The 15,150-nt window shown below is 37.2% G+C and overlaps 1 protein-coding gene across 1 annotated transcript in view; it reads left to right on the top strand.

Annotated features, from left to right (window-relative positions):
- LOC124788398 (coiled-coil and C2 domain-containing protein 2A) overlaps positions 1-14,598 on the top strand; it is a 348,192-nt gene extending 333,594 nt beyond the window's left edge. Inside the window, exons 19-21 of the mRNA XM_047255664.1 lie at positions 1,410-1,639; positions 9,508-9,643; positions 13,732-14,598. Coding sequence (XP_047111620.1) covers positions 1,410-1,639; positions 9,508-9,643; positions 13,732-13,920 — 555 coding nt within the window. The 3' untranslated portion in view covers positions 13,921-14,598. The remainder of the gene's footprint in view (positions 1-1,409; positions 1,640-9,507; positions 9,644-13,731) is intronic.
- Positions 14,599-15,150: the final 552 nt, after the last annotated feature.

Below are 15,150 nucleotides of genomic sequence, written 5' to 3'. Positions count from 1 at the left end.
TCTAGAATGCCCACTAGCTTGCCCTCTGTATTCCCCTCAATGAAAATATTTTGAACAAATCCCACACCGTAACCCACTACTCACAAACCTACGACAGAGCCCACACTTCTCACTTATGGTAAAATTTTACAGTTACTGAAAAAAACTAAATGTCTACATTACCTAAGTTCAGTTACACCAGTAGAACTATTTATAGAACTAACAATAGCGGTCTCGAAAGTTTCTCTCTACTAAGAAAGCAACAACTTTTATTAATAATACTAAACCACAACCAACACCAATACCAACAAAACTTCACAAAATTTATTAGCTAAAACCAAAAATTCAAGCGGTCACTGAAATGCTCAATGAGGTTAAAACAGTGAATGTAACTTTTACTGAAATATTTCACTAGAAACAATAGGAAATGTCAGCTGAAAACTAAAGCACGGAATTTACTAAACGACTTCAATGCACAGAAAACTAAGAAAAACACAGTGATGGAACATTTCCAAAAGTTTATTAAATCATTATTTCACCACAAAGAGTACGAAAAACTGTTGAAAACTATTAAATTTAATAACTGTATAACAGTGCATAAACAACTTTGTCAGTACTTAGCTTTATAACTGCTACAGTTGCAACAGCACGCCATGAAATGTAAACACACTACTGAGGCATGAGACTTGCATGAACGACATAAACACACTCATGAATAACAGACCAGTCGAGTCAATAACACAGAAAGAAAGACTGAAAGTAATGAAAATCCACTAATAAGTTACTTTTGCAACAAGTATTAACACAAATAAACTTTAAAATAAGTAACTGAAGACTAAAACCTTATAAAATATTGGCGAGCAATTTCAACAGCAGTCCAGCACACGTGACATCACACCAAAGAGACCAATGTAATGTAATGACAGATGGTTGCTATAAGTATAATTCGGCTAGCCCTTCAGAAAGCAAAATTTTAATATTACCAACAGACACATTTAAAACTATTTGTGGTTAGTATAGCTGAATTCAACATGTTAAATGCACTGGGAAAGCTGTTACATCCACAGTTATATTCAGTAGCTGCTGTTGGTATTCTGTTACCAGCTTACTTTCTACTAATTACCCTACTATGTATCCAACACTGCTATCTATGTACCACAAGGATATAAGCCTGTTTTCAGTGAATATTGCTACTTTTTTGCAGCTGAAGACAATCTTCAGCCCTGAAATCTCCATAACCCCAAGACTTTACAATGCTTATGCCATGTGTGTATTTTTGCTTATGTGAGTACTTTTCCTATATTATTATTTCATAAGCAAATAAAGTAATTTCATTTGTGAGACAAATGTCTTATTTCACAAACTTGAATAACAATATTAAAATATTGCTGTAAAAGTTATGTTGTAAAATACTCATTTGTTTTTAATAGGTATGGGCAAATATTCAGAATGAAGAGATGCCCCATAGAACACGTTTTGATGTGAGCCGAAAGTCAGATTGGTATCCAGCATTTGGCAGAAATGTGAGTGCACCTACAGGAAGTGTTCAACCTCCATCACTTGAATATAGTGAGACATCCCTTTCAGCTGTGCGGCAACTGCAGGACAAAATTGAGAAATATTTACAAAAGAATATTATGCAGTGGAGAAAAACATCGAGGTAAGAAAAAGTTAAGGAGTACCTCTTATCACCGTCACACAGTACTGATTGTTTTCTTACTTCTTTTTAATTCCTATTGAAACAGAATAAACAATAAAGTACTCTTTTTCTTTCATTTCTACATTACACAATCCTCTATTCTGAGCCAAGGAGAGCTAAGTTTTGTTTTATGAAGTTTAAAAATATTTTTTTCGTGAGATTTGCAAATTTATCATCATCTTCATTGTTAATTTACTGTATGATAGAAACTCTTTTCATACTACAATTTTAAAGCTATTTTGCCCTTTGCTGGGGGCAAGAGAAGTGTTCAGCTACAGAAGCCAGCTGTTGATAGATAATGCAAGTACTCATAATTGTGAAACATTCTTCAGAGCTTTTCAGACTGTCAGTTGCTTGGCTGAGTTTTTACAAGTAGGTTACAATGGTATGTCCCCTGCCCCAAACCCACCCTTCCTTCAGTGCTTTCATCAGTTTCAGAAGATGATGATGTTGTAGTACAAACCTTTCTTGTACTGATCTTTGAAGTGTGTTAATCTTTTAGAGCAGTATTTTCCTGGCAAAATGGTTCCAAATATGCTACTGATCAGAGTAGTCAGCAGTGACACATAGAATTCAGAATAGATGGCAAGCTGTGCCACATAAAGTTTCATAATTTATTCTCTGCACAGATTCACAGAAAGAACATTTTCTGTGAGAAATGGTGTTCAGTGATGTGACTACTTTTCACCTAAGCAAGAAGTTGAACTACCACAATCTGAGAATTTGACATTCAGAGCAGGCTGTGAGATAGTTCATCGTGAGAGAGATTCTCCTAAACTTAACACTTGAAAGTGTTTGGGAATAGGCTTTTTCCACAATTGTAGCTTGATGTCAGTGAATTAGTTTTCCAGCTGAATGGAGCCCCACTGAACTGACACCAATATATTAGTAGTAACTCAATTCATCAGCAGTAGATAGGCCGTACAGTTTCAGACAATTATGAATTTTCAACAGTTGTGAATCAAGGGGTGGACCATCTTGACTGTGTGTGTTTTTGCCTGTTTTCAACTACTGTAGATGAACTGCAAAGTCAGGTTATGGCAGTAGTGACTTGAGACATTTAATGGCTGCTTAAATGTCTCTGTGTGTTCTGTAATTAGTCTTCATAGTCCCTACAACATGGGGTAGTATATTTCCAGATTCCACAGTTCTTAGTGTTTCTTGAAACTTTCTAAGTAAGCTTTTATGGAATAGTTGGCATCCATCTTCAAATGTTTATCACTTGAGATTTTTCAGTATGTCCAAAGTGTTCTGCCATGGGTCAAACAAACCTGCTGCCATTCATACTTTCCTTCTTTGTCAATATTCAGTGTCCCCTATTGCCCTATTTGATATGGTCCACAAACTTGATCAGTATTCTAGGACATGTTGCACAAATGTTTTGTAAGTGATCTCCCTCATAGACTGACAGAATTTTGCCAACATCATTCCAACAAATCAAAGTTTGCTACCACTTTTGTGTGACTGAGCCTGTGCAATATTTCCATTTCATATTCACACAAATTGTTATCTCCAGTTATTTTTATGAGTTGACTGAGACCAGTTATGATGCACTTCTTTTATAGTAATAGGATACTATAACTTTGTTTTGTGAATTACATAATTTTACATTTGTGAATATTTGATGCAAATTGCCAGTGTTTGCCCTCTTTGAAATCTTACCAAGATATTATTGGATGCTTGTGCAGTTTTATATTGGACAACTACTCAGCTATGGCAGATTGATCCATGGAGCACAGGAACACCTAACAGAAAACAGCTTTCACATTACCTATTGCTTGAAAGCTAGTGTGAATGCAGTTTTCCGTTACATATTTCTATGCTCCACACACTGTTCCGTGACTAGTGGGCAGCTACTTTTCCCTTATCTTATCTGTTGCTCCATCCAGGAATTTCCATTGTTTTTATTCAAGTAGTATCTCATTATAGATAATTGCTTCACCTGAAAAATGTCAAGAGATTACTATTAATATCATTTGCCATAACTCTCTGGGAAACACCTGAAGCTACTGCTACAGCTGTTGATGACTCTCCATCCAAGACAGTATGGTGTGTTGTCCGTATCAAGAAAACCTCTATTTTGATTAGACTTTAATGTGCAAATGAGCATAGACAGTGAGTTGCGAGTTGTCTGAAAATCATGTTGTCAGATAAGTCTGATCTCTGTCTTGGCTTCAAGTGATATCCACAAGTTTAGTAGACAATCACTGTCATTCTGGTAACATACCAGGCATTTGTAACAGACTAGTGGTAAATTTGGTGGTATTGTCACTGATCTGGTGCATCACAAATAGTGGATGTTCCCAACAACAATTTCTGAGGACAAATATGTATTGTCCCTTCTGACTATTCCTGTTCCCATATATTGCTATTCACACAATGTTACTGATGAAACAAATATGAAATAAGGTCACTCAAAAAGGGGTTCTTCAGTATGGTTCAGAAATCTGTACCAGTGGTATTTGCACTCAGTTAAAGATAGTGTAGCAGCACCACATTAGTTTTTTAACTGATATGTTAGAGTAAAGTAGATCTTCCATAGTGTGAGATGGCATTCCAGAAGATGATTTCTCAAAAGTAATGCAGTAGCATTAATATGAAACTATATCTGTTCATTTGTATCACTATGAATGAAGTAAATCATAAATTTTATATTTCATTCTTCTGACTGCTTAATGCCATAAACAGTCAGCAGTGTTTTTTCAGTTGTGTGTTGCCTTTGAAGATGACGGATATTTGCAACAAAACAAGCCTATCCATAAGTATTTTTAACACTCCTTTTTAGAATACACTGATGCATATATTTTTTCAGATTTGCATCTAACAAAAGGTAAATTTCAAATCCTCTCAAAGTAATTATTTGCCAAATGACAGTGTGAAACTTCAGAAAATACAATATAGCTGAATTAAAAAGGACACAAAGAAAATGATTTATTATTATTTTTTGATTATTCCCTATTGAGAGAGTGATTAAACTTGATTAGTCATGATTTTTTCAAGGGCACAAAGAAAATGATTTATTATTATTATTATTATTATTATTTATTATTCCCATTTAAGATAGGAATTAACCTTGACTAGTCATGATTTCTTCTCCTTCCTTCATTCTTCCCAAATTCTCTTCATATGCTCACTGTGCTCTCTCTTGCATTCTTCCAATTATTTGTTTCCTGTCCTTTTCTCAGTTGGTTTTTGTTTAAGTTTATGTTTCTTTATGATGTTCCTGAACTGTTCTCGATTGTTTATGTTGTCTTATGTGATTCCCAGTTCCTTAACATCTTCTGTTTCAATTATCCCCTTTGTCTTGTTCTTGCTAGTGTTTGCTATGTCAAAGATTTGCCTTTTGAGCCTGTTCTTGTTAATCCTACCAAAATGTCCTTAAAATTTCATTCTCCTCTTTCCAAAGGTGTCCATTATTGTTTATATCTCTTTATAGATCTCTCTCTTGTTGTCCTCTTCATCCAAATTCCTTCATAAAACACTAGTCAGTATATTTTCCTCAGAATTTTTCTTTCTTGTTTTTCAGTCTCTCTGATTTTGGTATGACTATGAATTACTGTAGTTTCTGCAGCAGAGAGTGCACCCTGTAGAATAACTGTGTTGTAATGCCTTAGCTTTGCATTGACAGAAATAGATTTTTATTTTAGTGATTCCAAGTGAGCTTATATGCTTTCTGTAATTTGGAGATCTTTCTGATTGGCTCTGGAGTTCTGTCCTGATGGTTGGATTATCTCTACCAGATATTTTAAGTGCACAGCTTGTGCCACTTTCCCGTACTGAGTTGTAATGGGGAGATTATCTGCAGGCTTGCTTTCAATGTATTGAGTTTTCTTGTAGGAGATTTGTAGTCCAGTTTTCTGTGAGATTTTGTAAAGCTTCTCCAGTGCAAGTTTGGCTTCTTCTCTATTGTTGGTTAGAAGGGCAAGGTCATCCGCGAAAGCCAAACAGTTCAAAATGATTCTCTGCTCTTTTTTACTCTCAAGTTGAATTCCCTTAATTTCCTTTCCCATGTCCTCACAGTTTTTTCCAGAGCCATGTTAAATAGAAGGGTGAAGAGGCCATCTCCTTGATGAACATCGGGATGAATATGAAATGGTTCTAACATTTGTCCTATGAATTTAGAAGGCGTGTTTTTTAAGTAAGTACTGTTTTGAAATTTTAAAAAAAGGCATGCTAAGGTATCTCAATAATTTTATTTTTACATGAAAGCTTGTACCTTAATCTACTTTTCTACATAATTTTTGTCAATATTGAGGCACTTGTCATAACGTTGTACCAGTTTTTTAATACCCTCCTCATAGAAGTCTGGCGCCTGACTTGTTAACCACTGCATCACCACTGTTTTGACTTCATCGTCTTGAAGACGCTGACTGCCCAGGTGTTTCTTCAAGCGCAGGAACAGATGATAGTCACTGGGCACAAGATCGGGGCTGTACTGAGGATGATCTACAGTTTCCCATCAAAAAGATGTGATGAGATCTTTGGTCCGATTCACCACATGCGGACGGGCATTGTCTTGCAGCAAAATGATGCCCTTGCTCAACTTCCATGGACTGTTGCTTTGATTCTGGTGTGACGTAGGCCATCCATGTTTCATCTCCCGTAACAATTTGGCTTAAGAAATGATCACCATCATTGTGGGACCGCTCAAGGAAAGTCAATGCCCGGTCTAAACGTTTGGTTTTGTGCATGTCTGTCAACATTTTTGGTACCCAAGGTGCACACAATTTTCAGTAATTCAAGTGCTTGGTCACAATGCCATACAAAACACTACGAGTAACATTAGGAAAGTCATCCTGCAAGGAGGAAATCGTAAAGCGTCTGTTTTCTCTCACCTTATTGTCCACTTCCTGCACCAAACTTTCATTAACGACCAAAGGACGTCCACTCCGTTGTTCATCATTCACATTTGTGTGGCCATCTCGAAATGCTCTCACCCACTTTCTTACCATTCCATCACTCATAATGTTTTCTCCGTAAACTGCACAGATCTCAGGATGAATATCGATCGCTTTTAGGACTTTAGCACTAAGAAATCTTATAACAGCCCGTACTTCACAGTCGGCGGGACTCAAGATTATCAGAGGCATCTTAAACACTCAGTACACAACATAAACAAGGAAGAATCAGACTGTAATGGTGTCAGTACGTAGATTAAGGTACAGGCTTTCATGTAAAAATAAAATTATTGAGATATCTTAGCACGTCTTTTTTTTTATTTCAAAACGGTACTTACTTAAAAAATATGCCTCGTATCTATGGAGGTTGTACCTGTTAATGTCTATTGGATAACTGATCTTGTTTTTTTTTGTCAATCGTGAATTCCTCTGAAGTGTCGAATGATGTTTGCCTACCCATTGAATCATAAGCCTTTTTAAAGTTGACAAAAGTTACCACAGTATTTCTACACCTTCTCATTTGTAAGATCGTCTTCAGGTTCCATTATCTATTCAATGCAAGAAAATGATTTACCACAGCAACTAGTAAAAATTCAACAACTTTTGTAAAATATCTAAATTTATAACGCAAAGTAAGAATATATAATGTATTTCATACTTTTACTATTACACACAGATCTTACCACTGGGTAAGTAATTCTGTAATTGGTGTCCAACCAGTATGACTGTGCAGAATCATATTTGTGAGAGATGAGCATCAGAATAATTTAGTTACTGGCAAACCCTATGATGACTGTAAACTAACAACACAAAAGTGTTTTTTTGTGTGTGTACAGCATTAATTGAAGCATTGTGTATCATTAAGCAGTCATAAAATTTGCCCATGCATTATTATATACACGGTGATTATAATTAAAGTTAAACTTTCAAAACGCTCTTGAAATAAAGCCACTGCTCAGAATGACATCAAATGGCAACAGAATATCATTGGAGAAAGGGGAAAACGTGTGGCAGAAGGAAAAAAAATAGTGTAAAAATTGATCAATAGAAGTGGGTATAAACATGCTGAGTACACGGCTTTTCCTCCTTTAGCATCTGCGACATTCACCATGACTGTCTCAATGCGTGATCATGCTCTGCTTTAAAGCTGTATTACAAGAATGATGGCTGTGCATGTGTCACTCTGGAGAAGTTCTGGACACTGAAGGGTTTGAAAAAAGGCGTTGGTCCGATGACTGCTGTAGGTCTGGAGAAAATGATTTGGAAATTCTAAAACACGGGTTCTTTTGATGTGCAACCTGGTAGAGGGAGGAAACAAACTGATTCGACATCAGTGGAAGCAATGGTCACAGCAATGCAGGAGGAGACAAGAGGTGGTGTGCAAACATGTAATGCACGGAGAATTGCCTGAACATTGGACATACTCATGATCACGGTGCGTAAAATCCTATGAAACATCTTTCTCTGCTATCCATTCAAAATTACCCATGTGCACGAGTTGCTTCCTGTTGAACCACCTGCAAGAGAGACCTTTGTTTCAGAATTTCTTGTTTGCATGGATAGATGAAGCCCACTTCAATCTGACAGGATGTGTCAATACACAGAATTGTCGAATATGGGCAATGGAAAATCTACATACAAATCAACCAATACCACTTCATCCTGAAAAAGTCACTATGTGGTGCAGGTTTATGGCATCATTTATCATAGGACCATATTTTTTCGAAGAGACAGGTGCTTCCAGTTCTGTTACCTGTACCATCACTGGTAAGTGCTATGAGTGTCTTTTACATAACCTTATCATTCCAGCTCTCCAACAGTGTGGATGTGTGGGTGGGATCATTTTTATGCAAGGTGGCACACTTCCACACATTGGAAATTCAGTTTAGCAGCTGCTGAAATCCATTTCGAAAATGCTAGAATTATCAGCTGCCATTTCCTTACAGCCTGGCCGTCCTGATCACCTGATCTTAATTCCTGTGATTCTGGCTGTGGGGCTGTTTGAAAGATGTGTTCAGTGCTCCAACTGCAAACTTAGCTGCATTCAAGGCATGCATTGCGCAACACATTCTAAATGTGATGCCAGAAACACTTCAATCAGTTGTGGAACATGATGTTTCTGTTTCTACCTGTTGCAGAAAATGGTGGACAGCATATTCAACATGTTTTGTGCCAGTCATATGGAAATTAATAATCCGATTTGATTTTTATTGATGCTTTTTATGCAGTTTTTGGTCTCAGGACAATTAAAAACTGATTTTTGCCATCTGATGTGATATGACATTGCTGTGGTGGATAATTAACAGTGTCACATCTGCACACCCATGCACACTGAGTAATACAGTTTGTTTAACATCAGACATACACCTTGGGCATTGTTGTATGATTCATTTGTCATTTGTAGTTGACCACTATTACATTATGATGCTCACAGTGCCATCTATTGCTACATTTTGTAACTATTTATGTTGTTCTGCCATTCGTTTTCCCCTTGTCCAATAATGTTCCATTGCAATTTGACATCATTCTAACCAGTGGTGTTATCTCTACAGTGCTTTGAAAGTTTAACTTTAATTAGAATCACCTTGTACTTTGGGAATCAATATCAATGAGCTGAGTGCATATATTGTGTATAACACACCCAAGCCAAACATGCTACAAATTCAGCACCACAGAATGAAGACAAGCTCTTCCCGAAAGCACATGAAGCAGACGTATCTCTTTTCTACATGATTATATTCTTCAGCAGTTCGCAACTGGTAGTGGCAATGGTCTCCAGATGAACTATGATCAGTGACAACATTGGCAGTTCGTCTGTAGATAAAATATGCATCTGCAGCAAACTTGAAATTACTAGACATGCTTTCGAGCAATTATAATGCTGAGAGGCTGACATATTTTGAACTAAGTAATATGTACATATTTTTACAGGACAATTTGGAACCGTTACTGTATTGCAATTTTACGGAAGCTATTGCCTGAAATGGAGACAGCATCTTTGAAATCTAAAGAATTGGGTATAGCTGAACATATTCATGAACTACAACAAATACTAGGGTCACACAAGGCAAGTATATAGCTTTTAGTTGTATGGAGGAAATCAGACTTTAAAAAGTTTCACAGACCTTCAAACAGCTGGGCATGCTGATGTCAGCCTCATGGTACTTTCATTAATTTATGAAGTTTCATGTCAACAGTCAGTCAGTTCACCAACAACACTAGCATTCATAAATGTGATGTATGTCACACAGAAAGTAACAAAGAATTCAGTTGTGAAACTATTTGACTACTTAGGCAGATATATCAAGACTTCAATACATGATAAAATTAACTATAAATACCAACTGAAATCATCTCTACCAGGCAACTCCTTTTTTGAATATGTAGTAATATAAAGTATAATAGAGGGAAACATTCCACGTGGGAAAAATATATCTAAAAACAAAGATGATGTGACTTAGCAAACGAAAGTGCTGGCAGGTCGATAGACACACAAACATACACACAAAATTCAAGCTTTCGCAACCAATGGTTGCTTCGTCAGGAAAGAGGGAAGGAGAGGGAAAGACGAAAGGATGTGGGTTTTAAGGGAGAGGGTAAGGAGTCATTCCAATCCCGGGAGCGGAAAGACTTACCTTAAGGGGAAAAAAGGACAGGTATACACTCGCACACAGACACATATCCATCCGCACATACACAGACACAAGCAGACATTTGTACAAATGTCTGCTTGTGTACAAATGTCTGCTTGTGTCTGTGTATGTGCGGATGGATATGTGTGTGTGTGCGAGTGTATACCTGTCCTTTTTTCCCCCCTAAGGTAAGTCTTTCCGCTCCCAGGATTGGAATGACTCCTTACCCTCTCCCTTATATTCCACATCCTTTCATCTTTCCCTCTCCTTCCCTCTTTCCTGACGAAGCAACCATTGGTTGCAAAAGCTTGAATTTTGTGTGTATGTTTGTGTGTCTATCGACCTGCCAGCACTTCCGTTTGGTAAGTCACATCATCTTTGTTTTTAGATATAATAATATAAAGTGTTTGACACAGTGACATGAAGTGGGAGACATAGCAAGGTTGTGTGAAAGTTGCTGTAGGATTGTGCAGGGAAAGGATGGTGGGCTGCTAAGTGCAGCATGGAGGGCTGTAGTTGGGGGGATTTGGTGAGAGGGGGGGGGGGGGGGGGGGAGCAGAGAAGGGGAAAGGACTATGCAGATGAGCTGGATGGGTGGGAGGCACATGTGAGACTGGAATGGAAGCAGGGAAGGGTATAGAGGTAGGTGGGGGGCAGGAATGAGCAAAGGGTTGAGGCCAAGGGGGTTATGGGAATGAAGAATGTGTCACAGGGAGAGCTCTCACCTGGACCATTCAGAAAAGCTGATTTTAGCGGGAAGAGTCCAGACAGCACAGGCTGCGTAGCAGTCACTGAAGTCAAGCACAGAGTGCTTATCGAAGTGCACAGCAATTGGGTGGTCCAGCTGGCTCTTTGGCACAGTTTGGCCACGGTCATTGAAGTGGGCAGACAGCTTGTTAGTGGCTGAGCCCACATAGAATGTTGCATCATGATTGCAGTTAAGTTGGTGTACCATATGTTTGTGTTTGCAGATGGCTCTTCCTTTTACAGGGCAGGAGATGCCTGTGATAGGACTGGAATGGGTGGTAGTGGGAGGACATATATGAGATGGATTTCTCATCTAGGTCTCTTACAAGGATATGAACCATGAGGCAAGGAATTGGCCACAGGAATGGAATAGGGATGGACAAGGACATTGCATTGGTTGAATGGGCAGTAAAACACCACTGTGGGATAGACGTTACTGGACGTAGTTGAAACCATGGTGGAGAATGTAATCCAGTTACTCCAGTCCTGGGTAGTAATGATTCATGGATGGAGTAGTGTAAGATTGTGGAGACAAGGTGTGGGAGAGCCATTTCTGGATGAAATGTGAAGGGTAATTTCAGTCTTTGAAGCCCTCAGTGAGACCCTTGGTATATTTGGAGTTTGACTGCTCATCACTGCAGATGTGAAAACCACAAGTGATAAGCTGTATTGAGACATCTCAATACAAACCCACAGTCACTGCAGTAAAACATGAAAATATGACATGCAAACAAGATGTATAGTTGCAGGTGAAGCACAAGCCAATCATTTATGCAAAACAAATAAAATCACACTTCATGCTATGTGCCAATGTACTATATTAAAAATGCAAGGGGACTCAATAATGTGTTAATTAAATGCAGTAAAAGAAATGTATCTGGCCTGCTAATAAAGATTTTGATTTGGTTTTGGGTGCCAGGTATAACACAAAAATATACACCAAATAATACTGAATCTGAAGCTTGTTGAAGGAACTAAGTGTATGCACGTACATTAAACTTCTACCTCAGAACTGATTGATATGGTGCTAGCTACGATTGATCATGGTGCTAGTTAATGGCATTAAGGTAGTAAGTGAAGTGATTTGATCTGCTTATCACATTGTGCCGGCATCTCATTTATATGTTTTTGCAATAAGTTAGACACCCAAGTGCTCCAGCATGGGATAAAGGACATTATCCCACTATCCCTTATTTTGTGTAAGTTGAATGGTAAGTTCTGATTTTTTTTCCATAATGGATATGAGGTCATGGTTGTAAAAGTAAATGTTACAATGTCAACTCAGCCACCTACTGCCATGTAAAAAACACTAGAATTTGTGTGTTTCAAAGGCCAAGTCTTGATCTTCATAATTACTGCACAGGAAACCTCAAAGCTCCAATATAAAACCTGAACAAGAACAATGAAAATAATAAAATAATGTGACTGCTTCCCTTGCTGTTGTGCCTGCTTAATCACTGTCAACTGATGATATAGATAAAATGAAATGGAGTATGTTGTCCATAGGTATCGGCAATGTCACAATAACAGCCCTGTATGTACACAAACCATGTATCTTCTAGAAAGCCACTTCCCACAGACCAACATTTAAATAATGCAAGTGAGCTCTGCATGAATGTAAATATTAAAGGAAAAAGATATTGAATAAACAAGGATGATGTATAACAATGTGTGGTAGCCTGCAAATTCAGATCCCATCATGAATGGAAAGCTAATAATAATTACATACATTAAATAAGATCTGCAAAGTTTGTGAAACAAATATTTGTGTCACCTGTAAGCTGTTCATTTCATTGTATTATGTATTTCTCACACTATGACTGGTAATATCCAATTGTTCTAGTACATCCAGTTTCTTGCTTTGCAAAGTTGGGACATATTCATCAGTTCCCAACATGGGATGTTATATTTTTCTTCATTTCATGATAATCTGTACACATCATTAGATCTGCAAGATTTATTTCCACTGGAAATGAAAAGACCAAAAATTACAGCTCAAGTATTGCTATACTTATTGGAGGAACTGTTGCTCCATTATTGCATAATTTATGCTTGCAAATTCTTTGACTTTTGTAATGTAAGTCTTTTTTTATAGAAGCAGCTGCTGCCTTTCTACCTTCCATCGCTCCTCCTCGTTTTCCTACTACTTCTACTACTACAACTACGGCTTACTGCACGGATTGTCTTACATAAAATATGCTTGAAACACTTGCTAACCATTAAATACAACTGTGCATATTTATGTTCATGCTGTGATATATGCCATTCTGTCTACTGGTTTTGATAATCAAATCTAATTTGGTGTCATATATATACTGTGCAGTTGTGCTATTGTTGATGCAGCCAGTCCAAAGGCTACTTTGATGCAGCTGTACATGCCAGTCTGGTCTATGCTGTTCATTTCCGCATCTTAGATCTGTTGCAATCTACGTCCATATGAACCTGCATACTGTATTCAAATCTTGGTCAGTTTTATACTCCTTCCAATCATCCTCCCTCCCCCCCCCCCCCCCCCCCCCCACACACACACACACACACACAAATTTCCTTCAGTTACTGACTGTCCTATATCCGTGTAAAAAGAGATCTATGGATGAATAAAGCTACTACTACTACTATTACTACTACTACTACTACTACTACTCCTTGATGCCTTTGGATGTTTTCTATCAACCTGTCCCTTCTTTTTGTTGAAGTTTGCGAAATACTAAATACTAAAAATTAAAGTAAAATTACATGTTCATTAATCTGCTAATATTGTATAATATGTCTTTAGGTTTGTGGATTTCCTATCAATATGCCATATACCAACATGGAAGCTATTAATGAGACAGTGAAAGCTACAGGTGTCCATAATACTGAGAATGAAGAAACTGAATTTGCACTTGCAGTATATGTTCATCCATACCCTGGCAATGTTCTCTCAGTGTGGATATATGTAGCGTCACTCATCAAAAGAAGGTGAACTATTAAACTGATTCTTAGATATTGGTTGGCAAACTATTTACTGGTGTATAAGACTGTTATTACTGACAAGCTGCTGCTGATAGCCTTTCTTTGTGTTTTTGTGATTATAAACGTTCTGCATGTCCAAAGAAGGTACCGAAGTATTTATACTTTTACACACACAGAGCTGCAGGAATATTATTTAGGTATGTTGTATCATCCAAACTCCACTAATGTTCTTTTATCTAGGTTTTTGTTTGGCTTTAGTACCCTAATAAGACCGCTACTACCATTCAGGTAAGATCACAAATTACAAATTATGGAATGGAACAGTTCACATCCAATGTTTGATTTATTTATTATTAGGCTATCAGAAAACAGATGAAAATAAAATTTATATTACAGCGAGATAGATAGATATTCAGCGATCACAGGCCCTGCAGAGCACATGCTGCTTCCACAGACTGCCTTCACTCCTTCCTATTATTACAGCTAGTTCATGTTAAATAAGATAACATTTATATCCTCTTCTTCAAGTGAAATCATACTTGAGCAAGAACTGTCTTCTATATCAAAACCATTAACAGAAGATAACTTGCAGCATACTGAAGAAGAGACCATGGTGAACAACATATGTGTAACCGTGAAGAAAATCATTATCATGTTACATTGTGACCATAACATAAATAAATTGTTCTTGGCACAGGATATAGTGTTATGAGACAGATTGTAATACTAGTTCATAAAATAAAATAAATATTTTATACTGAATGCTGAAGCTTGCATTTCATAATTCTGTTGTATATTTCCTGACCAGTGCAATGCATGTGAAACCTACTTTCAGATAAAAACATCTGATTACAGTGGATCAAGAATCATTCAAGGAAGTGATCAGTAGACTTAAATGTGATGCAGCAGACATCATGTTGAGCACAAATGTTGTATTTATTTATTCACTTATCTGTGGTTTGTGTAATTTGGCATTCAGGATAAATACATTATGATATAAGACAGGACATTGTATAATATTATATGAGGTTACATAATGTGACATCATGTCATGATGAAATGGATGCTTATTTATGCACCGCTTCTAGTGCAAGTTAGAAAGATCTGACAAAGAAAAAAGGAATGTTACAATTAATGTAATATAAATACAAATAAATAATGTAAGTCTTGTATATGATGCCAAAGTCAAAGGCTTATTTCATTCAGTTTAGTGAAACTAGGGCTATTCACCTAATCTGTG

Source organism: Schistocerca piceifrons, chromosome 3, assembly GCF_021461385.2.
Source record: "Schistocerca piceifrons isolate TAMUIC-IGC-003096 chromosome 3, iqSchPice1.1, whole genome shotgun sequence".
Lineage (NCBI taxonomy): Eukaryota > Metazoa > Arthropoda > Insecta > Orthoptera > Acrididae > Schistocerca > Schistocerca piceifrons.
This window is presented reverse-complemented; position numbering and strand designations above follow the sequence as displayed.